Here is a 27,224-nt window from a genome sequence, read left to right on the forward strand (position 1 = left end):
CTACACCACAAGCATCCCCACAACTACCACTATCACCGCAAATACCACCATCACCGTATAAAACCATATATTTATCTCGAAAATTGACATACCCTGTAACTAAGTCTTCTACCTCTCCTTGCCTTTCTTCCTGTGTCGATCTTTCGTTTTCTTTCTGTCTAACCTCAGTGCGGCCCCAGTCATGTCCAGCAAGAAGCCAGACACCACCACCATCCCAATCGTCGACCTCGGCCAGTTAGGTGAGTAACTGAACACTGATTTTAAGTTAGGTGTTATGGGTTACTTATCACTTACTGTAATTTACTAAACACTGTTTGGAAGTTAGACGTTGTTTGGGACAGAAGCCCGTAAAAAAATTATGCTGTCGGATCCGACCAATGACGGCTTCATCTCTTGATTTTGAAATGTAGTTTTTCTTCACATTTATATAATTATTGCATTCACTCTTGTCATAGCAGCACAGTGTTCAGTATACTATGTGCCAAAGCCATGTTCTGTTTTATGGACAGGCTGAAAAGTTGTAAACAATTTTATGAATTTAATTAATATCCTCTCCCTCCGTCATACATGAATCATCAACGTACAATCATAACATCTCATGCTTACCAAATATATTCATTGGTCCTTCGTTTGCATGATACTGACCAACACAAAGTCCTGAAATTGGGGATCTCTGAACCAAGAATTGTTGAACTATAGGATGGGAACCATTGCGTGAGACGAAACTCTGATATAAAAGAAAAAGAATGAACCATTAAGAATGAGTAAAAATGTCTGTGAAGAGAGGTAGATTGAGACATACATAAATACATATACACATACATACATATAGGCATTAATATGTCATGTAATAATTATAGACATGTAGAATTACAGGCATTAGTATACAGGGTGTTCAGTAAATATGTAGCAAAAATCAGGGGGGATGTTCCGGAGACGATACTGAATGCAAATTCCTAAATGAGCATGTTGCGAAATCTCAATAGTTTGGGAGTTACAGCACTCCACAGATCGGCTCTGGATGTGTTGGAGCCAGGGGACTGTAAATGAGACGTCCATCATTTACAATGAGATTTTATAACAATATTATACAATATGCTAGACAATGGTACGTCATTGATATTTACAGCAAATGTTCACAACTCCGGCTTACTTGCTCAGTGCATGCTGCAGCCCGTTCCAGAAGTGGCTCACGGCTTTATATTGGTAGCAACGATTTACCACATCCTCCACATGATCGACACTGATTTTCACCTGTCTACCTGCCTACTTACAGTACATACCTCCCTATCTATCCTATTACATACATACATACTGTACACACATACATACACGAAGTAAAAGACGAAAAATAATTTAAAAAAACGAAAAATTATTAAAGCGTTCAAGAAGTCTTAATCAGCAAGTCAAGATACGATCAGATAAGCCCCCCCGTTCAAATCGGGACGAAGAGAGGGGGAAGCGGTAGATGGGGACAATCCCCGGGGCCCGGGCCCGAAGGGGGGGCCCGAGACCTCCAAGATAGTGTTAAGTGTAAAGAAAATATAACATGTATCATGTATTACGTGAATGGAGTGCAGTTTGCATATATAAAGTACTGCATGAATACATGAAATCATAGGAAACTTTAATGTATTCATTTGTTTCTTTCCATTACACAATAGTATTTCTTATTTTTCTTTACATAATATAGCCTACATGTACTATAATTTCCTTGTAGTTATTATCGCTGTTTTGTAGACTGGGAGGGGAAGGTGCTATGGCACACCAGAATTCTTTGGGCAGTACATCAATCTGCCATTACACACTGGTTAGGGAGCACTTTAACCATGAGCTAGACATAGAGTACAATACTCGTATATTCAGCACAATTTTCAGGGGAAGGGGTGCCCACTGTCGATAATCTTGCCCAGGGTCTGGTGATGGCTGTCGGCGGCCCTGCCCTCAAACGATGGTCGGACAATAGCTTTTCTAGATGTGGGATCACTTCTAAGTGGAGCGGCTCTGTGCACCTGTCTCTCACTAACGATCCCTGGACATGAGGTGCTTCGCTTCCATAGTTTTTCGCGACTTCATTCTCATTGTTTAACCATGTGCTTATTAATTACATTCTCAAAAACTTTATCAAGAGAAGATATGATAGCTATTGGTCTGTAATCAGAGGGATCAGAGGAACTTCATTTCTCTGGAACTGGGTGAATACTTATGACTTTATTTATCTATGGATCAATGTCATCAGTGTAGGTCGCTGCGGTTTTACGAGCCTGATTTTCTAAGTTCATGAAAAGAGGAGCAGAACAAGCGACACTACTTTGTTGGTGACTGTGCTGTAAAATTAGGTCTTTGGAGTGTAGGAATTAAACTATTGGCCGTCATGTCCCCGCTACTGTGTAATTCACCGGGTCGGTCAGGATCACTTGATGGTCGTGATGGTCAGCTTTTACCCTCCCGGAAGGGAGCTGAGAGCTCATATAGTCCGATCTAAGGGAAAGGCTGTGACTTTCACACACGCACACACCCATCCCCTTGCTCAATGGGGACAGTAACCACCCACTTCGTCAGTGAAACATTTCGCAGCCTGAGCGAGGCGCGAACTCCCGTCTACCAGTTGGCAAGCGAGATCGTTACCACTGCACCAGCGAGCGGTGTGTGTGTGTGTGTGTGTGTGTGTGTGTGTGTGTGTGTGTGTGTGTGTGTGTGTTGCGGTCACGTGATCAGTTTATTTACTCCTGTCATTGTGTTAATTTAATACCGTAAGCATAATAGGCTCTTTGGCAACTCATCCTTACTAGTCCATTTTTTTAATTTGACACGTTAATATACCCTTATACGTTATCTGTTCAGTCTATGTCGTTACTAAAAAGATATAATAGACGTACAAGTGTTAAAGAAGCTGCAATGGGTGAGGTAGTTTTGGGTCAAATAATGTGATGGGTGAGATAGATAGCTTAGAGTTAAATAACTGATAGATAACTAAGAAAGAGGGTGATATAAAAACCTTATTGTACCAGGCTAGGAAGGATTCTTAACACCTCTTCTTAGGCGAATTACTTTCAGAATTAAACCTTTACTGCTTAAGTGGAATGATTGCAATGATTTGAAAGAATATTCTTGCTTCCGAACAGACCTAATTATCTGCAGTCGATGGTGTTCTCTAGGTACAGGTATTTCTCCCATTAGTGTAGTTTACCTATTTGTATCTTTAGAATTTAGTGTAGGTTAGAGAATTGCCTGTTAAGTTTATTAGTTTTAGTTTTTGTTTTTATTTAATTAGGTATTTTTATGGCTTATATAAAAAAGGAAAAAATATACCGGTATATTATGAAATATTAAAAAACAAATAAAAAATCATTAAAGTATACATATGTGTGTGCCTTAACGATCAGGGGCTTCGGCCTCAATGGCGAACAGACCACTAGAGGTTTATTGGTGACTGCATTTACACTCAGGCTCTTATGTCTTTCCCAAAAATGTAAAATCGTCTGGGTAAACTGGAATACAATACTGAGCAGTTCCAATGATGACAGGTTTAACAAGGGAATTAAGCTTGTAATTTTTTAAAACAAGGTTAGTGGCTCCTTTTCTTTCACAATCTTGTTTCTTATATAGTTTGAGTTTATGTTGTAAGTGACTGAAAACGTGTATTTAGAAACTGAACTAACCTCATCGACCCTCGTTAAAATATATTATGATGAGGTCGAGGTGTTTTACTTGCGGATGTCAGGCTTCATTGTTGCTGCACTGTTCGATCTGTATGCATTATCATTTGTTTGGTCAGGTTAGACGAGGTTAGTTTAATTTGGGAAACACACACACACACACACACACACACACACACACACACACACACACACACACACACACACACACACACACATTCCGGACCACCTATATTTCACATAAAACAAAGAAAGAAGATGAAGGATATTACAGAGAGAGAGAGAGAGAGAGAGAGAGAGAGAGAGAGACTTCCAAAAGATGAGTTAGTACCTAAATTAGGTACTGACTTCAAATTCTTTGTCCTGAGTTTCGAATAAAGTTTTTACCACATTCTCGGCAGGAACCCTCCTTCAGGAGCAAGGGAGAGTGGGGGGAGGGGGGACGGTTCATTGGATAGGATATCCAACTCGCTACTTTAAGGACTTGAGTTAGAATCTCGCATCAGTCAAGCTGCTGGACGTATTTTATTTTCCCTTTGTCCCTGTTTACCCAGATGTACAACTGGGGACCTGGATGTAACTTCGACTGTTGCCGCTAGTGTTGTAGGGGGAAGGCGGAGAGTTATGCAAAAAATGATCATCTAGATGAGCCCTGCGCAGTCGATAGGCAAAAGTCTAATCTTTCTTCTTCTGCAGGCTTGGGTGTGGCTGGGGGCCCGAGCGAGGATGAGCTCCAGCGGGTGGCAAAGGAGCTGGGAGCGGCCCTGACCGGTGTGGGCTTTGCGTACCTCAAGAACCACGGCATTCCCAGCCAACAGGTGGGTTGGTGGGTGGCAAAGCTTTCTCCACTCTGACTTATTGGCTGTAACTGTTTTCAACATCATCATCATCATCCTCTCTCTTTCAGGAAAGACTTCCAGCTCACCAGTAGGAGGATCGGCTGTTTCCAGTCCTGCCTTCTCGGGAGTAGGCCTGAGCACTGTGTTGTCAAAAATGAGAGCGCCAAGGTGTGGACCGGAATCCAGGTTTTGGCGATAATCTTTGAAGTATGCGGTGGCGGTAGTACACGTGTGATCTTTATATCGTTGCTGACTCCACGTTGTATTTTGGGATGCAGACTGATCACATCAAACAATTACAGGTGTTCCATCAGTGACAGTCAAAATCCAGGGACATCGCTCACACCATGGCGCACTCAGTTTATTAAGTATTTTGATCCCCAGTTTACAAGGGGTCGTCGATTTTCTCCACTGTTGGCTTTGGGTGTCTTCGGAGTGTTGTAGGACCTCTTCTTTCTTGATATATATTGTATTACATCGTTCTTTCGTTTTTTTATAAAGGTTCCAACATGTCACCTAACAGCTATTCTCCCCGCTGCACGCTCTCTATCAGCATCTTTGGTCAGTTTCTTATTGATGACCTAGTTCCCTTCAGTCCTAGGACATTATTTGCAGTTTATTCTTCCTGCTACCGAGTGATTATATTCAGCTTAGGTGATGGTGAAGGATTTAAAGAAGCCTACATGCAGCTCTAACAGTTCGAAAAGTCAGTCCAGAGCCGAATAACTTTTTTTTTTTTTTTTTTTTTTTTTGAGGCGGCAAGAATGAAATATGAATAACGCTTTTGACCTAAAAAAATTAATGATCTATTAATATTTTGCATTTCCAAAGAGGGTTTTTTTTCTCCTCGGTTTCTTCTACCCCCTGGGGGTAGGGGGGTTTCAAGAATACCCCCCCAGTATCCCTGCTTGTCGTACAAGGCGACTAAAAGGGTTGGTGGTGGGTTAGTGCCCCACCCCGTAAAAAGAACTAACTAAAAAAGCAAATAAAGCGCCTCGGACCCGGACGGACCATACGTTGACGACTAGGGAACGGACAAAGGACATTCTGAGGGTGGGAACATGGAATGTGAGAGGAGTGAATGATGAAGTGAAAGAGAGAGAGATTGTTCAGGTGCTTGAGGATGCAAAAGTGGATATATGTGGATTGACTGAAACTAAATGGAGGGGTGAAAGGATGAGAGAATGGGAATATGGTGTAGGTATATGTACGGGAGTCAGTGAGAATGAGAGGGCAAAAGAGGGAGTATGTCTGATGATAAGCAAGAAGTGGAAGGAGAATATAAGAGAGTATGGAACAGTGGGTGCAAGGATTGTATGGGTGAGGATGAAAGTAGGTATACAAGCGTGGGCGATTGTATGTGTGTATGCTCCAACAGAGGATCGAGTGGCAAGGGTGAAAGATGAGTTTTGGGCGAGAGTAGAAGCATGTATGGACAAGTTTGAGAGGAGCGAGAGAGTGCTGTTGATTGGAGACATGAATGGCAAAGTTGGGAATGTACGAGTGGACGGAGTGGTTGGTCAGTGGGGTGTGCCAGCTGAAGTAGATGGGAATGGTAGTGCTTTGGTGGACATCTGTGCTGGTAAGGGGTTGGCAATAGCCAACACCTACTTTCGTCATAAGATGATCCACCGGTATACATGGAGAGTAATGAGGAGGATGGATGGTGAACTTGTTGAACGAAAGGCAATGATAGACTACGTGTGTGTGGATGAGCGAATGAGAAGACAAGTGTTGGATGCAAGAGTGTGGAGAGGGTGGGGGAATGGAGTCTCGGACCATCACTTAGTGATGGCCAAGGTAGAGCTGCAAAGAAAGTGGTTGAGGAGACGAAGGGGAAGACAGGAGGAAGCAGCTCCTGTGAGAAGAGTGGAGAAACTGCAAGATAGTGAGAAAATGACAGAGTATAAGAGCATAGTGGAAGAAAGGTTGGGAAGGTATGAGCTAGAGCAGATGGAAGGGGTGGAAGACGTATGTAAGATATTCACGGAAGAGATAGGCGCAGCGTGTGAGGCGGTTTGTGGAGTGAGGAGGAGATGCAAGGGTGTGCAAGGGACAGCATGGTGGAATGATGAGGTGAAACGAGCTGTGGAACAAAAGAAGAAGGCATATGGTGAATGGTTGGCGAGTAGATGTAGGGGAGAAGATGAGAGAGAGAAGAGAGGTATATGTGAGCAGGAGAAGGGAGGTTAAGAGACTGGTGAAGGAGAGTAAGAAGAAAGTGGATGAAGAGTTTGGGAGGAATCTGAGTGTGAAATGGAGGGAGAGTAAGAAATTGTTTTGGAAGGAGGTAAAGAAAGTAAGGCAGTGTGAAAGGGGAAATAGTAGGGGAGTGAAAGATAGGAATAATAGATTGTTGGCGGAGAAGAGAGAGAAATTGAGGAGATGGAAGGAGCACTTTGAGGATTTGTTGAATGTAGAGAGTGAGAGCAGTGTGAGTATAAGTGGTTGGGGAATGGCTAGGAGAAGAAGAGATGAGAGGAGGGAGGAAGAGATCAGTAGGTCGGAAGTAGAGGAAGCGATGAAGAAGATTAAGCTGGGAAAGGCCCCAGGAATTGATGAAGTGTGTGGTGAAATGCTTAGGTATGGGGGTGAGACTGTTGTGGAGTGGATATGGAAGTTGTGTAGATTGGCTTGGGAAGAGGGAAGGGTTCCAGAGGACTGGAAATCAGGTATAATTGTTCCTCTGTACAAAGGAAAAGGGGAGAGAGAAGTATGTGGTAACCATAGGGGTATTTGGCTTCTTAGTGTGACTGGTAAAATATATGGTAGAATACTCATTGATAGGGTTAGGCATATGACAGAGGAGCTAGTTGGAGAAGAACAAGGGGGATTTAGGAAGGGAAAAGGGTGTGTAGATCAGATATTTGTTCTAAGATGTTTAGTGGAGAAGTATCTAGAGAAGGGAAGGGAAGTGTATGCTGCCTTCATGGACTTGGAGAAAGCTTATGACAGAATAGATAGGCAAGGTATGTGGAAGGTATTAAGAATATATGGAGTGGAGGGGAAATTATTCAGTGCTGTGAAGAGTATGTACAAAGGAGCTAGGGCTACGGTGCGAGTGGATGGTGAGCTGAGTGAGTTCTTTGATCTCAATGTGGGACTGAAACAGGGGTGTGTGATGTCTCCATGGCTGTTTAATATATATATGGATGGGGTTGTAAAGGAGATGCAAGGTAGGGCAGTGGATGTGGGGCTGGCCCTAATGAATGAGGGTGAGATTTGGAAGCTTCCGGTGTTGCTGTTTGCTGATGATACAGTATTGTTGAGTGAAGATGAATGGGAGTTGCAAGGTTTGGTGAATGAATTTGGGACAGTGTGTAGGAGGAGGAAGCTGAAAGTTAATGTAAACAAAAGTAAAGTTATGGTGTTTGAGAGGAATGAAGTCACAGAGTGTGCAGTGAGGTTGGATGGTGAGGATATGGAGAATGTGAGTGCATTCAAGTACTTGGGTAGTGTGATGAGTAAGGATGGAACTTTGGGGGATGAAGTACGTGAAAGGGTACAGCAGGGAAGAAAGGTTGTTGGTACACTGAAAGCCGTGATGAGAAATAGGGAGGTGACTATGGAAGTTAAGAAGTCACTGCATGATGGTATTATGATCCCTACCCTGACGTATGGAAGCGAGGCGTGGACCTTGCAAGAGGGGAACAAGTCAAGAGTGAGAGCAGTGGAAATGAGTTACTTGAGAGGAGCATGTGGAGTGACGTGGAGGGACAGGTTGACGAATGAAGAAGTGAAGGAACGTTGTGGGGTAGATGTGGATGTGGTTGAAAAGATTAGGAGAAATACACTGAGGTGGTTTGGACATGTGGAGAGAATGGAGAATGAAAGACTGACTAAAAGGGTGTATGTAGGTGAGGTGGAGGGAGGGAGAGGGAGGGGTAGACCGAGGATGAGGTGGAGGGATGGAGTTGAGAGGTATATGAGGGAGGGGGGGTGAGTTGGGGGGAGGGTAGTCAATTCGTGGGTGACAGAGTGACTTGGAGGCGTTTTGTCTGCGGCCACCCTTTGCGGGATTAAGGCGTCGGGCTATAGATAGATAGATAGATAGATTCTTCTTGGTGTTCTTTTTGTCGATGCTTATTGTCATATCTTTACGACTTTATTTCTTTGACTGGCCTAAAACTTACTATGCATGTACAGTCAATCAATCAGTCAATCAGTCAATCTATCCATGTACTGCCAGACGCCGTAATCCAGTAAGGGACGGCCACAAACAAATCACCTCCACGTCGTCCTGTTCCCTGCCATTTGGATGCCTTCCCTCCAATATACACCCCCCTCTCGCATAGCTCTCACCACTCCATCCCTCCATTTCATCCTTGGTCTCCCCTTCCCTCTCCCCCTCCACTTCACTCACGTAGACTTTACCAGTCAGTCTCTCATTCTTCATCCTCTCCACATGGCCAAATCATATATCAGAAGATTCCACATCCATATCACAATGCTCTTTTACTGCCTCATTCTTTAGATAACCAGCCACATAGCTTACCATTATTATTATCGCCATTATCCGAATGCTAATTCCGAGATAAAGTAAAAAAAAAAATGACATGTGATAGTTTATTATACAGTTAACATCTAGGCCCACAAAATTCATTTTAAAGGGACATTTCGTTCTACGAATATGGATACCATACTCAAATAAAGACCTTTTAATTAGTTCCAGTTTCGTTAGAAACCCAAGCATCATTCAAATGTGTATTTGTAAGTCGATGAAAAAAGTTGTTTTCCAAGCAAACCATTTAGTATTATCAGCCACTAATTATAACTCAGGACCTATGTTCTGTGTTCTGTTTTCTGTGTTCTAATTGTGTTCCATCTGTGTTCTGTGTTCTAACCGTGTAGAGTGTTCCAACCATGATCTATGTTCTATGCTGTAACTGCGTTCTAGTTCTAATTCTCTTTAACTGTAAATCTCTGTTCTATGTTCTTACTGCCATGCATGTTATAATTGTGTTCTAGGTTCTGTGTTCTAACTATTCTATGCTCTATGTTCTATAGCCTGAGTTCTATGTTCTATCTTCTATGTTCTAAGTGTGGTTTAACCGTGATGTATGTTCTGTGTTCTATGATCCGTGTTCTAACGATGACGTCTGGGTTGACAGGTAGAGGCGGTGTTCTCGAGTGCCAGCAAGTTCTTCAGCCTCGGGAAGGAGACGAAGCTGAAGTATGAGAAGGGACCGTCACAGAGGCATGGATATGTAGCTGTGGATAGGGAGAAGTATGTCTGAGAGAAAGAGAGAGAGAGAGAGAGAGAGAGAGTTGATCTAGTCTAACCATTTCTACTCGCTTACATATTTTCTCATTTTATTCTTGCTATCTTCAGACGATTTTATTCAGCTTTCGAAACTTCTTTTTTTCCTTTTCCAAACTGGGGCTTGGTAGATCTAGCCCTCACAAACCCCATTAGTACTAGATTTTTTTTTCCTCTTAAGTAAAGCTTCATGGTGGCACCAAGAATAGGTCAAAATGGGGAGGTGACACCAATCCAAGACGTTAATCTTGCCAACAATCCTGCTGGCTATACACGGTGTTTGGTGTCTTGTAATGGAGTTAAAAAAACAAAAACTGATATCCCATTTCATTACCAAATTACCAAGGCGCCTTCTGATTTCATTCTCCTTACTGTTTGGGGGACACCTTTTGTGGTGCAAGGATCAGAAATTGTCTCCACTAAACCATTTTTATTCTAATTTGGCTTACAACTGCCATATGTCCATCTTGAATGCTTAGTTGTAACAATAGTTTACATTAGAATATGATGGTAGTCACAAAAATGTGTCCAGGAAAGGAGCAGGACCATAGCATTGTCTTATTCTGCTACTGAGCTGCGGGACATAGGTTGCAAGAAGGCTAAAATCTCCGCAGTGTTAAAGTGAATGAACTATAGCAGAGCCGTATGCCCTTGTCTGGCCTGTGCAGGGCAGCTGTTGTGGTTTGTTTAGCATAGTAATAGTGTTGGAGAGGGACGCCTTCACGTGATAGCACAGATATGACCAGCTGGCAACGCTGTTCAGTTATGCAAATGTCCCTTAGTTCCCTTCCTGTCTTGCTAGAAGGAGGATGGAGTATTGCGGGGGGAGGGAAACTTCAGCCTGCAGTCTATTGAGTTCACACTCAGATGAGCGTGGAGTTGCAATTACTACGAAGAAACACACACACACACACACACACACACACACACACACACACACACACACACACACACACAGTTGCTCTCACCACGTCAGGTGTGAACCAAAGGACGCCATAAGTTGATCCGTTCCTTTCCTCCCCGGCAGGCTGGACGCCTCGGCCAAGTTCCTGGAGCTGCGTGAGACATTTAACGTGAAGGACATGAGCTACCCGTTGCCTGACGAGGAGGTGCCGGAGATGAGGATGGCATTGGAGACCTTCCGCGCCTCCTGCTGGGCCCTCGTGTCCAACGTCCTCACCGCCATAGCCATCGCTATTGGTAAGACTGGAGGTCGCAGGAGAATCTCGTATGAGGTTAGGTGACTCCCCAGCATCTTTTCATCATATTAAAAAGCTCTGAACACTTCTTCCATACCAGCCTATTAAGTGACTACCTATCACTTCTTCCTTAACATTTATTTTTATTACGTGATGCTTCTTCTTACCATTTTATTATGAAAAGTCTCCTTGACATGAGGAAAAAAGCATAAAGTAGAAGTACTGTCAAGAGAATGCCCATTAAATAGCTCGTACATCCTTTCATCCATTGATCCAGCCTTAGAAATCCTCTGCTTTACTTCACCGACTCAGACGCATTTGAGACTTCTGGTCGCATGCTTACATAAAAAAGGAGTGTCATTCTAGACCTGTGCGATCGACACGCTCCACGAGTGTATTCTGCAGTTTGATCGTATGCTTAGTCACACTTGAGGCGCCCGTTACTAGAAGGGCGTAACCACCAAATCCGTTTTGCCGAGTTAAGGTTAAGCAGATAAAATATCTATATTAATGATGTATTAGATCAGTTGAATCGACTAGTGGAGTGTTTTTCAATTACATGAATCTTACACCAAAATATTAATTTTGTAATATTTTATAGGCAATTATTCAACAAACCTACCTACCAAACCCTCATGAAAATGTTACTGACACGTAGAACTGTGTGTCCTTAAACATCATTAGTAAGAATATAAAAACCTTTAAAAATCTGCTCGTGCTTTGACTTATTTATATATTTTAATGAATTTCATAAGTCTGAATTTTACCAATGGTTTTGATTTAGAACTGGAAAGTGTAATCCATAATCAGATGAAGGTCTGGATACGAATGAAGATATTTAAAATGTTGACAACTACTAATCCCTCAAGGTCAGTAATGCTTGAGTGGAGTGATGGAGAGTGAGGTGGGAAGTTAATACATGAGGAAGTTTTTGTCCAAGTCAGATTTTCTCCCTCCCAGCCAACATCCCTCCTTCTCTCCTCTTCTCTCTGACTGCTGTAGACATCCTCAAAGAAGCCCTGGAATTGATATGACGCGTATTTACAGAGATCCCTCAAATCTTTAAGCTTCACTTGTGTAAGCCTGACTCAACTGGGGCACTCGTATTAGGTAAAGACAAAACCAAGGGGATATACTCCTCCTCCTGGTCCTCCTGCAACCAAATGGGCACTGGATCATATAGAGTCAGGCCATAACCTAGCTACACCTTGATGCCCATCTTATAATCGCTGACAATGATAAACATTTTGGTATTCTTGAACCCACTGCCACCAAAGCCAGCCTTGGTCACGACACCCTGGGGCCACGTGACTCCCGACCTAATTTCCGCCCATAAGAAGGTTGCTTTATCTTTGGAAAAGGGTACCACATGGTGAAGAGAGGGTGAAGGAAAGGTGAAGAACAGAAAATGGCCGATGTGGTGGTTAAGCCCTTCTTATACCAGGCGCCTGAATTGTGGCATAGAAAAGATTAGTAAATGTGATGGTGTGAAAAGAGTGGTTTTGTATTATTTCATTATACGAGTATTACCTGTATCTGAGAACGATTTTGAAGAACCTTCATCTGATTCACATTTTTCGCAGTAATTTTGGCATTCAGATATAGCTGATATGTAGCACACCACAAATGTGGAATCTACAGTTTGTTCAAGCATACCAGACTGTGTCGCTGTCGCATGCGACTAATGTACTCCACATTTTGTTTCAGCATACGACCATGAGTCCTTCTGTTGACTGGTAATATTATTTGTCTTGAACATACGTTCCCTGTTCCATTTCTTAATACGCATAATAAAAAGCCATGTTAATAATTCGAGGATTCGTTATTGTCTGGGTTATGGAAGGCGTCTGTTGTGAAGAACACTGAATTTGCAGAAGAAAAACGACTCAGTAGAGATGTTGCCTGATTTATAGCTTAGAAGGCTTTTGATGAACCGTCAGCAGGAGAAGATAATTAAAAAAAAGTTAGGGGAATGGAACATAAAAGTAAACTAGAAGCAGCAGCAGAACCAGAAGAAGAAGAAAAGTAAGAGTCAGTCTTTTTTTTTTTTTTTTGTCTGCTTCGAGGTGTAGAGGTCAGAGGCTGTATTATATTTCGTTAGATGACCGGCCTGCTGTCCTTGGTGGCATCTGCATATGAATGAATGTGATTATGAGTGACAGGTAAGAGATCATCAATTTGAATTAGGAATAGGGTTGGAGCCAGAACTGATCCTTGTGGCGCACCGGCGTTAATCGAGTGGAAATCGGAATCATCGACTTTTACTCCTATCTTTCTGTCATTGATGTATGAGGAAATTAGTGGAACAAAAAATAATAGTCCCTAACAAGAGAGTCTGGATAGCAAGGAACGGTGCCACACTTTGTCAAAAGCTTTAAAAATACAAAGAATACTGCATGAGTTTCTCCATGTTGGTAAATTGACTGATGGATGGTGTGAGTCAAGAGACTGAGAATATCAGCCCTGCGTCATTCGCATCAAAAACCATGATGTATGTCACTAATTAAGTTGTTGGATTCAAGATGTTAAACAACGTGCGTATCAAATACAGTCTCAAATACTTTACCAAGAAAAGATGTGATAGCTATTGGTCTGTAATCAGAGGGGGTCAGAGGAACTTCCATTCTTCGGAACTGGGAAGATATTGCTTCTTTCCAAGAATTAGGGAATGAAGAAGTACGTATGCATAGTATGAACAATTTAGCTAGAACAGAAGCTGATTCTGGGGAACACTTTTTCAAAACAATTGGAAAAATTCCATCTGGACCTGGAGCTTTGTTGGTTGGTAAATTATCTAGGATGGATATAAAGTATCGAGTCTGTATCTTAAGTGGAGCAATTTCGAAAAAGTCAAGTTCTAGTAAAGGCACGTTCTGACTGACTTCCTCTAAGGTAGAATTTCTGGCAAATGTACTGGCAAGGATGTTCGCTGTACCACGAGGGTCATTAATAGCCTTACCATCTGAAGATTTGAGTAGAGGGATGGGTGATGACTTGTTAAAGTTATTATTGAAAGAACTGAGAGTTGACCAGAATATTCCATTGTTATTAGAATTATTTAATTGTTTGGATCCTCGGTTGTGAAGAAAGTTTGATTTAGTGAGAGTTATTATTGCATTTGCATGGTTTCTAGCAATTTTAAATTGACTGAGCGATTCAGTTGTTTTTTATTTTACGTAAAAGTCATATGTTAAGGATTTTTGGGTCGTTGCTCTAGCACAATTGCTATCAAACCATTTTGGGGAGTCAAATCTTTTAGTGAATTGTTGACTGGGTATGAACAATTCTGTATCAGCTTGTATTAATTCATTAATGTAGGACTGGGTAGAATTGATGTCATAATGATAATAATAATAATAATAATAATAATAATGATAATAACAATAATAATAATAATAATAATAATAATAATAATAATAATAAAAATGATAATATGAGAAAAGCAACAACAACAACAACAATAATAATAATAATAATAATAATAATAATAGCAATAATAATCATAATCATAATAATAATAATAATAGTAATAATAATAATAATAATAATAATAATAATAATAACAACAACAACAACAACAATAATGTTAATAATAACAACTAGAGCAGCACTAAGTGGGCGCATACCTCTGGCAATGCCGGATCCGGATCTGCCCCCAAATTTAATCGATCCTTTCTTAGCCCACAGTCGACCCTTCCACAAAATTTCATTGAAATTCATTGATAACTTTTGGAGATACTGTGCGATGGGATCCGGATCCGGATCCTCCTTTAAATATAAAGAATTCTTTCTTGGCGTATGACCCACCCTTCTACAGAATTTCATTGAAATCCATTTGATAACTTTTGGAGATACTATTCTGTACGATCCGGATCCGGATCCAGATCCGCCCCAAAATTTACTAAATTATTTTTTGGCTCATGACCCACCCTTCCACAATATTTCACTGAAATTCATTGAGAATTTTTGGAGATATTTTGTGAACAAACAAACGAATGATTCTGGATCACAACGAAAATCTAATCGACTGTCCATTGAGCCATACTCTACCCCTCCAAAAAAATTTAATGGAAATCCGGTCATAGCTTTTTTAGTAATCTTGATAAAAGACAGACAGACATACAGACAGACAAACAAACAAGCAAACAAACGTGGGGTAAAATATATACCTCGCGGAGGAAGTCATTAATAAAATAATAATGATGATGATAGTGGTCGATTTTTTTGTTTCCCCAAAGCGCCAGTTCTTAGAGGGAATTCACTAGGACTAAAAACTTCGAAATAACATTACCACCAGTAACTCAATAGTAGTACTACACCAGACCCGAGATTCATTCCTCGTGAAAGGAGGAGTGTTAACATTAAGTGGAACATTATTCAGAAATAACAATCTAATATACTGTCAGAGGAGACTGCCTTTCCAAGTTTTGGCGAATACATAGCGAACTGGAAAGCACCCAGAGAGTGCATACCTTCGCCAACATCAATAAGCTTTAAAATTTATTGTGATAAGTCTTTTTTCCTACCAGACCTATACTTCTTTGGTGTCACAGCGTCAGTCAGTTAATTCTTTAATTCTGCGATGATGCTTTGCCCCGTTACAGGATCTGAGGAAGCGCAGACCTACGTCGAAGCTAAATAATAATAATAATAATACTAATAATAATAATAATTTGTTCCTACGTACGGATCCGGATCCATCTCAAAATCTAATATTGTAATCTCTTCCATGACCCACTGTCCACCTATCCACCAAACTTCACTTAAATCCGATAACAACTTTTTGAATTCTCTTGTCCACAACCAGACCAACAGACAGACAGATAGACACGGGTGAGTACATAACCTCCTCTAATGAACTGGCGGAGGTAAGGATTAGGCCATCCAAAGAACTCATTTGTTCTCTTAAAATTAGCTGTGTTTCTCTAGTTATTAAAATTCTTCAGGTAACTCAGGGAACATATTAGATTTCCCGCTAAAACATTTGCCGTAATATGTCACCACATTTTAGTCGAAAAGCAATGACGTTCCTGCTTAATATTCTGAAAAACTTTGTTGATTTCTCATCTTTAGGATTCAAAAGTCATTGCAGCTTTCTCGTTATGTATAATTATGGGGTCGATCAGCATTTATGTCAAAAACTTTACCTAGGTCCGATTAAGGGTCGTATACCAAGATGCATCTTACTCTTCGTGGCGCCTTCTTCTTAGCGATTTGTTATACCCTTTACACCTTGATGTTCTATGTTATTCATCCATATTTAGTACGGACATGCTGTGCATCAGTAACATACTAAAGAATACTTAAATGTAATATGCAGAATAAATCTCTGAGGAAGAGGTGCTACGAAGCCTCCTATGCCATCTAAAACACAGCCCCAGTCATACTACATTCTCAGACCTGGAACGAGACTTCTTCACCTCAACCCAGGAGGAGCTCTTCAAGAGCGGTGGTGAATCGCTTGCGCTGCTGCGGATGGCCTACTACCCCACTGTGCCTGCCACCGTTCCGCCCAACACCATCCGATGTGGTGCTCACACCGACTACGGCACCATCACACTGCTCTTTCAGGACGATATGGGAGGACTCCAGGTCAGCTTAGGTTAGGTTAGCTGAGATGAGGTCATGGGAGGTCAGGATAAGAGTATTTTAACTTAGGATAATTAGCGTTGAGATTAAGATGGACTGCAACACCTAGGAAGACTCCATGTTTGCTTGGGTTAGGTTAGATGAGGTGAGGTCCTGATAGATTGGGATATATTAGCTTAGGATTGTGGATTAGGTAAGATTAGGATCATTTGCAACGCTTAGGAAGACTCCATGTATGACTGGATTAGGTTAGATGAGATAAGTTCATGGGAGGTTAGGATAAATTAACTTAGGCGAGGATAAATCACACTAAGATGGATTATGTCACCACCACAAGGACGACATAGGAAGACGCCAGGTTTGTTTGGGTTTGGTCAGATGATGTCATGTTATGCTTTGTTAAGTTTGGTTTGATTAAGTGGGATTAAATAAGGCTGAGTTGGATAAAATCATTGCAGATGCTGTTAGATTAGCTTCGGTTAGGTAAAGTTTTAGTAGGTGAAGTTAGGTTGTTTTAATGTAGCTTAGTTTAGGTTACATGAGACATACTATTTCAAGCTTTATATTAATGAAAAATATTTCAAGGTCGGTTAGGTTATCTTTGACACGATTTACAAATGATTTTGTTAGTCCGTTCAGGGAGAATTAACGTCGGTTAAGTCGGATTAGATTATGAATAATTTCGGGTGGAAATTGTTTAGTTGCACTGAATAAGTCAAGTTCGGTTTTGTTCGGTCAGATCTGACGACGTTATTGACTATTTAATGTGGAATTTCTAGTTCCCACTGAATAGGTAGCTTAGGAGGGTAAGGAAGGAAGGGGAGGGTGGAAGGTTGAAGGGCATGGAGGAAGAGAATGAAGAGAAAAAAGAAACGTGGGAGAAATGGGAAAGAAAAAGAAAAGAGAGGGAAAACAAGAATGAACTAGTAGGAGACTCAGAGCTACGTAAAGCAAGATCAGGAATGAGCTGTTGTCAGAGATTGGACATGGAAGTCACATATCACCAAAAATACAAACTACGGTTCTATTTATTTTCTTCTTTATTTAAGCATAATTATCTCTGGTCCATTTACAAATTACAGTAGATAAATATAATGAAAGGAAAGCATTCGGGACCCGAATGCTAATCGCCTTGCAGATTATGCTGTTGGCCAAGTCCAAGATTTTGGCTATATCTTGACGCCCTGAAAGATACATGTTGATAGCTCAAGCCGTTCATGAGATATAATGGTGCTAAAGGAGGGCGTTAAAAACAAGTTGACCTTTGGCAGCCATTTTGCTGACCCTGACATTGACCCCGAGTGCCCATTTTCGGACTCGCCCAAGATTTTGGCCATATCTTGATACCCTGAAGGTTTCATGTTGATAGGTCAAGCCGTTCATGATATATAATATGAACACACACACACACACACACACACACACACACACACAGGCGGGCAAAAACATTATCGCTCCACCCTTTAAAGGTGGGCGATAATTTTAGATGGACAATGTATTTAGGTGCGTGACGTGGAAGGGCGATGGGTGGACGCCACGCCCATCCCGGGGACCATCGTAGTCAACGCTGGGGACCTTCTTCAGTTCTGGACAGGTGGAAAATATGTAGCCACGGTAAGCTGGAAGTTTGAATAGTTTTTCTGTTGTTATTATGAAATGATGGTTTTGAATAACCCCCTCCCCACCACTCTCTCTCTCTCTCTCTCTCTCTCTCTCTCTCTCTCTCTCTCTCTCTCTCTCTCTCTCTCTCTCTCTCTCTCTCTTTCTTTATTCCAGCGAACGCCAGACGATTGTATTCAACTAAGAGTCAGTTATAGGAACCAGAGTGGAACAAAGTTATCTGGTTCCGAGACACACTGATATATTTATCTTTATATTTGCCTCACTTCTGGGCAGTCGGGAAACACGATCAACGGTGCAGGGTTCTGTTAATCTCTTCATGTATACATTATATTTATGTTAGTTAGCTCCAAGATAAATTGACTGGGTTATTGTATTCCCTACTGCATTTTACAGGTGCCACGTTAGACATGATTATGGAGGACTGGTTTACCTTGGGCATTATTTATTCATTCGTTTATTTATTTATTTCTCACCACTAGAAAAAACAAAATAAATATGGGGACAAAAGATCGACTATAATTTCACTACATCTACTTCACAACTAAGGTATGTTCGTCACTTTCCTTCTGTGACGCATTATCGAAAAAGGAATCATCTTTGTGCAGAGAAACCATACCAAGCCTCTCTCAGCTTAGGAATATTAGGCAGCTGAGGACATGAGTAGAAGTGGTCGAATATTAAGGAAACTTACTTTACTGATTGCACATTAATCGTCGCTGTCTTGTATATCTTCATCATTATCATTATCATCATTATCATCATCATCACCATCATGACCCTGTTGCATATATTCGTCATCCGTCACACACGCTGGATTCTTTCTCACACTCACTCTGTCACGGGGTTTTTATAATATCACGGTAATTTTGATATTGATGGTTAAATATTATTTAAATTGATAATATTCAATAATATTGAAGAGCAGAGACAATGGTTGTCTTGCTACATCAAGCAACGATTACTTTACGTTGGCTTAGCACGATTCTCTGAGAACGAGAATTTATAAACTTCCTCAACAGTACACAGCAGACTAATTACTCACAATTGCTGACTTACTGTACTGTTAGCCTCTGGAGAAAGTTACATCACCCCTGACAATAAATAACTAATACTAATAATAATAACATCAGGTTCTTGCTGATGCATTAACTCCTGGCACAACGGATTTTAAGTTAATACAAGACTGGTCTAAGTACCAGTTATGAAATCAAACATTTATGCAAGCTAGGAGCTGTATGGGAAATAAGCTTAATAATGGAGAAATGAAACAAGATTTTACTTTAAGCTCAAGGAAAAGAACTGTTAAATTTATTAATCACAAAAATAAATTTAACGTTACAATTCAAATCAATTAAATGAGACGCACTCACTCACTCTCACAAAAGCTAAATACTTACGCCTAGGGAAAAACACCTTAACTAAGCTCTTAAAACTACAAAATACACAAAAGAAATACCAGTCGATGAATGCTATGTATCACCACTAAGGTGGGAGTTTGAAGAAACTGATACTCTGTGGAGCTTGGGATGCTAGCTGACCTCTCTTCACTTCTGAGCACAGGACCTCTCTCCGTCAAAGCCACCACTAGACTGAATTCAAATAATGCCTAAGCAGGACGCACAGGCCACCGGAAGAAGGCGTGGCTAACGGTTGAATGAGCAGGGGCGAACAATAAAAACAATAGTATCGCTCAGTAGCGCACTTAGTGACGTGCATCAAATCGGTCACCCCTGAAAACGGTGACGAATGATTTGAAAAGTATACCCCGAAATGGAGAGAGAAACGGTTAACTGAGCAATACACAGTGAGTTTTCCACTAATAGTTCGTGGCTTCTCACAAAAAGGAAATGTCGCGAATTGATTCGTGACATTACGCCCCATGAAAATTAAATCTTTCTTCCTTCAGAAGAATGATTTCAATATACATACATATAAATCCTAACTCAGTCACACAAGATTCACACTGTGGTGTGTGTGCTATCCTGCTACAGGAGAAAATCGCAGTCGCCAGTGAGTGAAAAAACCTCGTATTTACGTTAATAGAAGCAAGCTTGAGGGAAAAACTCCGTGACGACGGTGAAAATCCTGTACTCAGGTCAAACTGAGCGAAAATTCGCTACATTTACACTGACAACTAATTGTTGTGTAGCGTGGTGTATGTAATACACGGTGTAGGTGTGACAGTTGTAGTGTAACTGTACCTACGTATAAAATGACACAGTAAATAATATGGCGACGACGAAGGCAGAGGAGAAGAGGCAGCAGCGTGCGGCAGACGATCAGCTGGTCCGCACAGCAAAACTGCTACACCCATTGCTGAACCTGCAAAACCAATTAAGGTGGAGCATCAAAAGTGTCAATGAGACAAAATTCTTATTATGTTACAATTACTCTCTCTGGCTAGCAGTCAGTACATGCTATGAAAAGTACACTCGAGGTCGCCATTAATTTTAGCACACGATTATGGTCGGCCAGTTGAGAATCCCTGTGCAAACTCGGGTCTTCCATAGCCTCGAACTGCACACGGGTCCTCAACCTGTGCCTTAACCTACAGTACTTATATTAATATCGGAGAGCTGAGAAACCTTGTGCAAACTTGGGTCTTCCATAGCCTCAAGTCGCCTCTGCAGAGTTCTCTCTCGAACTTCCCCCTTAACCTACAATACAATACTTATATTAGTACTGGGAAGCTGAGAATCCTTGTGCAAACTTGGGTCTTCCATAGCCTCAAGTCGCCTCTGCGGAGTTCTCTCTCCCCCTTAACCTACAATACAATACTTATATTAGTACCGGAAAGCTGAGAATCAAGTTGGTAATTTACCAGAAGCTGAGAATCCTTGTGCAAACTTGGGTCTTCCATAGCCTCAAGTCGCCTCTGCGGAGTTCTCACTTCCCCCTTAACCTACAATACAATACTTATATTAGTACCGGAAAGCTGAGAATCCTTGTGCAAACTTGGGTCTTCCATAGCCTCAAGTCGCCTCTGCGGAGTTCTCTCTCGAACTTCCCCCTTAACCTACAATACTTATATTAGTATCGGGAAGCTGAGAATCCTTGTGCAAACTTGGGTCTTCCATAGCCTCAAGTCACCACTGCGGAGTTCTCTCTCGAACTTCCCCCTTAACCTACAGTACTTCTATTAGTACCGGGAAGCTGAGAATCCTTGTGCAAACTTGGGTCTTCCATAGCCTCAAGTCGCCACTGCGGAGTTCTCTCTCGAACTTCCCCCTTAACCTACAGTACTTCTATTAGTACCGGGAAGCTGAGAATCCTTATGCAAACTTGGGTCTTCCATAGCCTCAAGTCGCCTCTCAACTTCCCCCTTAACCTACGGTACATAATATGTATGTAAAGGCCCTGGACATAATGTGTCCTGTGGGGCCAATGGGCGAGACGTCAGGTCTGCACCCACTTCACCACTACCCTGTCTCTCAACTGACTCAGAGATTACAGGTGTGGTTATAAATGGCACAGGAAGGGCATGTCCCTGAGTAGTGGCGATACTTTGGCACACACTGCAGGAACGGACAAAACTATCTATGTCCCGTCCCATCCCTGGCCAGAAAAAGTCAGCTCGGATACGGCCCTGGGTCTTCCTTTTCCCCATGTGACCTCCTGAGGCTGAACAATGACCCCATTGTAACACTGCTAGGCGGTACTTGGCGGGAACGACAAACTGCAGTCGAACCTCACCCTCGGGTGTTCGTGACTCACGGTAGAGCCGTCCTTGTTTACGAAGGAACTTGGCTCGACCTCCCCGTGAATACTTAATCACTCGACCCTTTTGTTTGTTCCGCACGGTAGCAAGTGTCGGGTCAGAATGTTGTTCTTGCACAACAAGTTGACTACACATCAGATCTTGGGGCGATTCAATGATCACTGGGGTGACACAGTCTGGAGCCTCAGTCATGGCTCGTGTTACCGCAGCAGCCGAAGTCTGAGTAGCGTCATCATCGGAGCAACTATCCTTGACTCCTTGAATATTGCCTACTATTAAGTCAAATAGAGGCTCTGGCATGACAACTGCAAGTGTCGTACCAGTATAAAATGGAGATGCCACCTGGATACATGCCTCAGGGAACAATCTCACTGATCCATCAATAAGCTTTGCATGGATCTGTCGACCTGTATACTGCTCAGGCCGAACTAAACTCTGGTTAACAGAGCAACCTGAGGAACCATTGTCTCTCAGGACCTTCACAGGAATGCCTCCCACAAACCCTGGCTGAACAAGGAAGGTACTGTCACCTGTGGGAGGGCCTGTGGAGGAAGCAGCTAGCCACTCATGAGGCTGCTGAATTGATGTGGCAAACATTGTGCCTTGAGGGTTATATTGGGAAGATGGAACATTGGCCATCTGTGGAGGGGGGTTCACTATCACTGTGGGACTAGTGAACTGTGGGGAAGTACCCACATTGCTAGGGACGTGACCACCAGGCTGCTGCTGAGGAATGAAGGCTGCATTCGCTTCCTGCCTCTTTTGAGCTGGTGGTAAAAAGGTTTGTCCCGACGGTCGGTTGCGTGGCTGATATTGCTGCTGATTAGGGTACTTGTTGTACCTCTTCCACTCAGGTTTCTGAGTGTTTTGCCCCTGGTCCTTCCACTGCGGTTTTGGACCTTGACCATTACTCTGAGAATGGCCTTGGTGCTGGGATTCAGTCTGAGACGGCTTCCCAGACTTGGCAGTATCTTTTCTGCTCCAGGTGTTTTGCTTACGAGCTTGATACCCGTATGCAGTAAAGAATGCGTCAGCCTTCTCTGCCATTTGGCTGGCATCTTTCACCTGGCAGATCTTAAGCTGTGCTATGAGCTCAGCAGGCCACGACCTCTCTAGCTGTGTACGCAGCATAAGGTCAATTATCCCCTCAAGCGTGGAAGGAGTTTCATCTTTCTCCATCCACTCATTTAAGTAAGCTGTGAGACGATCAAGGAACTGAACAGCTGTCTCCTTGTCTTGGAGACGAGCTCGCATGAACTGAACTTTGGCGTCGTCTACTGTGAGACCATACGCCTTAATGAGTGCAGCTTTCATCATCTCATATGTGAGATTGTCTCCACGAATTCTGTGGAGAATATCGAGGGCGGGGCCCTCAAATAAACTAAGAAACTGAAGCCGCTTAGCTGCCTCATCCAGTTGATACATGTCTGCCATGTCCTCAAAACGAGCTATGTACGGCTCGATTCGCTCGCTTTCCTTATATGAAGGAAGCTTGATGCGTGGGGTCGCCAGGACATGTGCAGGAAGAACGCTCGTGGAGCTTGGACCAACTGCACCAGATGTATCTGAAGCCAAGGAATCTCGCTTGAGCTTCATCATTTCATATTCGTGTTTTTCACGTGCCTCACGTTCGGCACGTTCGTGCTCTCGTTCTCGCTCGCGTTGTTCACGCTCGTATTCGCGCTGTTCTCGCTCGTGTTCGCGCTGTTCTCGCTCGTATTCGCGCTGTTGTCGCTCTTTTTCTAACTCGAGCTCGCGTTGTTTCTGCTCGTGTTCGCGCTGTTCTCGCTCGTATTCGCGCTCTTTCTCACGCTGCTCTTGTTCATATGCACGCTCTCTTTCACGTTGTTCGCGCTGTTCTCGCTCGTATTCGCGCTGAATCTTACGCTCTTCACGGGCATCATTCTCGCGCTGCTGCTCCTGATTATGCCGTGAGAGTATATACTCTTTAATTTCGGTTGGGTCCGAAAGACCCATTTCTTTGGCTTCCTGTAAAAATACAGTAGTAGCCATTTCGCTAATTTATTAAGCAAACCGAAATTGAGTACTGACTGCTTAGCGACGAATACTAATAAACAAAAATAAAGAGTACAGACACAAGCTAGTGGTGACCAGTCTTATCTAGTTAACTGGCAAAGAATAAATCAAAAATGTAAATGACTGGGAAGACTCAATAATAAACACAATGGTAGGGCGACTTCCCAGAAGCGAATAAAATTGTCTGGCGTTACCAAAAATAAACTAGAGTTAAGTATTCTATTGATTAATAAAGCAAAATTCACTTGCTAAATTAAGGGTAAACACCAGTAAGCTTATGCCTATAAACTTTAATGATAAATACCTAAATATGAATGAGTGAGCACTATCTCGTGAATAGCTCTAGAGCTAGGAGTTAATATCCTGGAATGAGGTCGCCAATTGTCACGGGGTTTTTATAATATCACGGTAATTTTGATATTGATGGTTAAATATTATTTAAATTGATAATATTCAATAATATTGAAGAGCAGAGACAATGGTTGTCTTGCTACATCAAGCAACGATTACTTTACGTTGGCTTAGCACGATTCTCTGAGAACGAGAATTTATAAACTTCCTCAACAGTACACAGCAGAGACTAATTACTCACAATTGCTGACTTACTGTACTGTTAGCCTCTGGAGAAAGTTACATCACCCCTGACAATAAATAACTAATACTAATAATAATAACATCAGGTTCTTGCTGATGCATTAACTCCTGGCACAACGGATTTTAAGTTAATACAAGACTGGTCTAAGTACCAGTTATGAAAGCAAACATTTATGCAAGCTAGGAGCTGTATGGGAAATAAGCTTAATAATGGAGAAATGAAACAAGATTTTACTTTAAGCTCAAGGAAAAGAACTGTTAAATTTATTAATCACAAAAATAAATTTAACGTTACAATTCAAATCAATTAAATGAGACGCACTCACTCACTCTCACAAAAGCTAAATACTTACGCCTAGGGAAAAACACCTTAACTAAGCTCTTAAAACTACAAAATACACAAAAGAAATACCAGTCGATGAATGCTATGTATCACCACTAAGGTGGGACTTTGAAGAAACTGATACTCTGTGGAGCTTGGGATGCTAGCTGACCTCTCTTCACTTCTGAGCACAGGACCTCTCTCCGTCAAAGCCACCACTAGACTGAATTCAAATAATGCCTAAGCAGGACGCACAGGCCACCGGAAGAAGGCGTGGCTAACGGTTGAATGAGCAGGGGCGAACAATAAAAACAATAGTATCGCTCAGTAGCGCACTTAGTGACGTGCATCAAATCGGTCACCCCTGAAAACGGTGACGAATGATTTGAAAAGTATACCCCGAAATGGAGAGAGAAACGGTTAACTGAGCGATACACAGTGAGTTTTCCACTAATAGTTCGTGGCTTCTCACAAAAAGGAAATGTCGCGAATTGATTCGTGACACACTCCTCACACTCTTTCCTTCCTTCATTCACCCACTTTCTTTACTTTTTCTATCAAACATTTTTTTTTTTTTTTTTACATACGGTACTCGATCCATTCTCACACATTCCTCTCTCACACGCTCACTTTTCCTTCTTTCTCTCAATCCCTCTCCCCCCTTATTTTCAATCATTTTAAAATTTCTCATACATCCACATTTTCCACACATGTTTTCACACACACATACACTATTTCTCGCTCTCACATATATCACAAACTCTCTCCTCACACTCACTCTACATTCGCTGTGCGTCTCACACTCACATTCTCACACCATTTTTCACACACTTTATCGCACACTCTCACTCTCATTTTTCACACTTTATTCTCTACACACACACACACACACACACACACACACACACACACACACACACACACACACACACACACACACACACACACACACACACACAAACTCATAATAATAATAATAATAATAATAATAATAATGACTATGATGTTCCCAGGAACACCGCGTGATAATCCCGGAGGAGGAGGTGAGGCGTCAGTCCCCCCGCCAGTCGATTGCTTTCTTCGTGGACCCGAACGCAGAGACCCTGGTTCGCCCCCTTGACGGCTCCAACACCTACCAGCCCATCACAGCCAAGCAGCACCTCCTTAATAGAATCAGGATGACTTACACCTACTGAGAGAGAGAGAGAGAGAGAGAGAGAGGGAGGGAGGGAGGGAGGGAGGGAGGGAGGGAGCGAGGTGGTTAAAAATGTGCTACTATGGACATTTCCTTACCTAGAGAGAAGAAAAGAGAATAATTGATAATAATAATAATAATCCATCCATCATCCAATCCTTCATTGCCCCATGAGGATCGTAGGAGCCCGGGGCTATGCAAGTTGGTCTTGACATTTAAGATAAGAGTGACCAGCCTCACTCATCCCTGAGTGGCATTACATGAGCAATAAACCCCAACCACCCCTTGGATATAAACTTTCACCGGCTCAATCCGATTGGAGCGCCGTAATTAACCACTAAGCCACCAGGCGCCAAAATTTGGTTATATGGTTGCCACCCAGCGTAGTAAATGGTTTCCTGGTGTACAAGAAACCATTTGGCTTGTCACTCAGTTTAGAGTCACCCACAGGCAGAAGTAAGAGGAAAGAGTGAAGGAAAGGAAGACAGAAGAAGGAGTGTAAAGTCACCCGTAGGCAGAAGGACGAGGAAAGACTGAGGGCAAGAAAGACAGAAGAGGATGGAAGGAAAGAAGGATGGAGGAGAGGAAAGGACAGACACCCGAAAGCAACATTACATCGAGTGAGTGGATGGCGAGCGCCCCCACCTACCACTAAATAATAATAATAATAATAATAATAAGAGAGAGAAAAAGAGAGAAAGAGAGTAGTACTGTGGACATACCCTTACCTACAGACAAAATAATAATAATAATGATAATAATAACCAGGAATAATAATAATGATAATGATAATATTATGATAATACTGTATTGGTCTGGTATTGTTTACTAGTTTAACTATTATACAAGACATCAGTTAACTTCTAATTAACATTCGGTCTGAATAGTTTTCAGTGTATTTCTATATAATCCATTCACTCCTATTGATATATATTGTTTTATTTTTGGGTGTGTTTGGGATGTGTCTGAGGTACGCATCAGGTGTGTCTGAGGTACGCATCAGGTGTGTCTGAGGTAAGCATCAGGTGTGTCTGAGGTAAGCATCAGGTGTGTCTGAGGTATGCATCGGGTGTGTCTGAGGTACGCATCAGGTGTGTCTGAGGTACGCATCAGGTGTGTCTGAGGTACGCATCAGGTGTGTCTGAGGTACGCATCAGGTGTGTCTGAGGTACGCATCAGGTGTGTCTGA

General features: G+C 42.1%; 1 protein-coding gene across 1 annotated transcript; it reads left to right on the forward strand.

The window, feature by feature from the left end:
• The first annotated feature begins 181 nt into the window (after positions 1-181).
• Positions 182-26,036, forward strand: LOC145391937 (uncharacterized). The gene is made up of 8 exons (XM_080266427.1): positions 182-239; positions 1,879-1,977; positions 4,356-4,477; positions 9,610-9,725; positions 10,786-10,958; positions 16,356-16,549; positions 18,050-18,160; positions 25,854-26,036. The coding sequence occupies exons 1-8, from the start codon at positions 182-184 to the stop codon at positions 26,034-26,036; spliced, it is 1,056 nt and encodes a 351-aa protein (XP_080122553.1).
• Positions 26,037-27,224: the final 1,188 nt, after the last annotated feature.

The sequence above is a fragment of the Coenobita brevimanus genome, chromosome 20 (genome assembly GCF_032717465.1).
Source record: "Coenobita brevimanus isolate Jiangsu-jjx chromosome 20, ASM3271746v2, whole genome shotgun sequence".
In the NCBI taxonomy this organism is placed as follows: Eukaryota; Metazoa; Arthropoda; class Malacostraca; order Decapoda; family Coenobitidae; genus Coenobita; species Coenobita brevimanus.

What these genes read in the sequence shown, in the direction of transcription:
- LOC145391937 (XM_080266427.1), top strand. Translation starts at nt 182, where the DNA reads ATGTCCAGCAAGAAGCCAGACACCACCACCATCCCAATCGTCGACCTC. An exon ending in CGTCGACCTCGGCCAGTTAG is followed by an intron (nt 240 to 1,878) that starts GTGAGTAACTGA and finishes CACAATTTTCAG; the next exon opens with GGGAAGGGGTGCCCACTGTC. An exon ending in GTGGAAAATATGTAGCCACG is followed by an intron (nt 18,161 to 25,853) that starts GTAAGCTGGAAG and finishes TGATGTTCCCAG; the next exon opens with GAACACCGCGTGATAATCCC.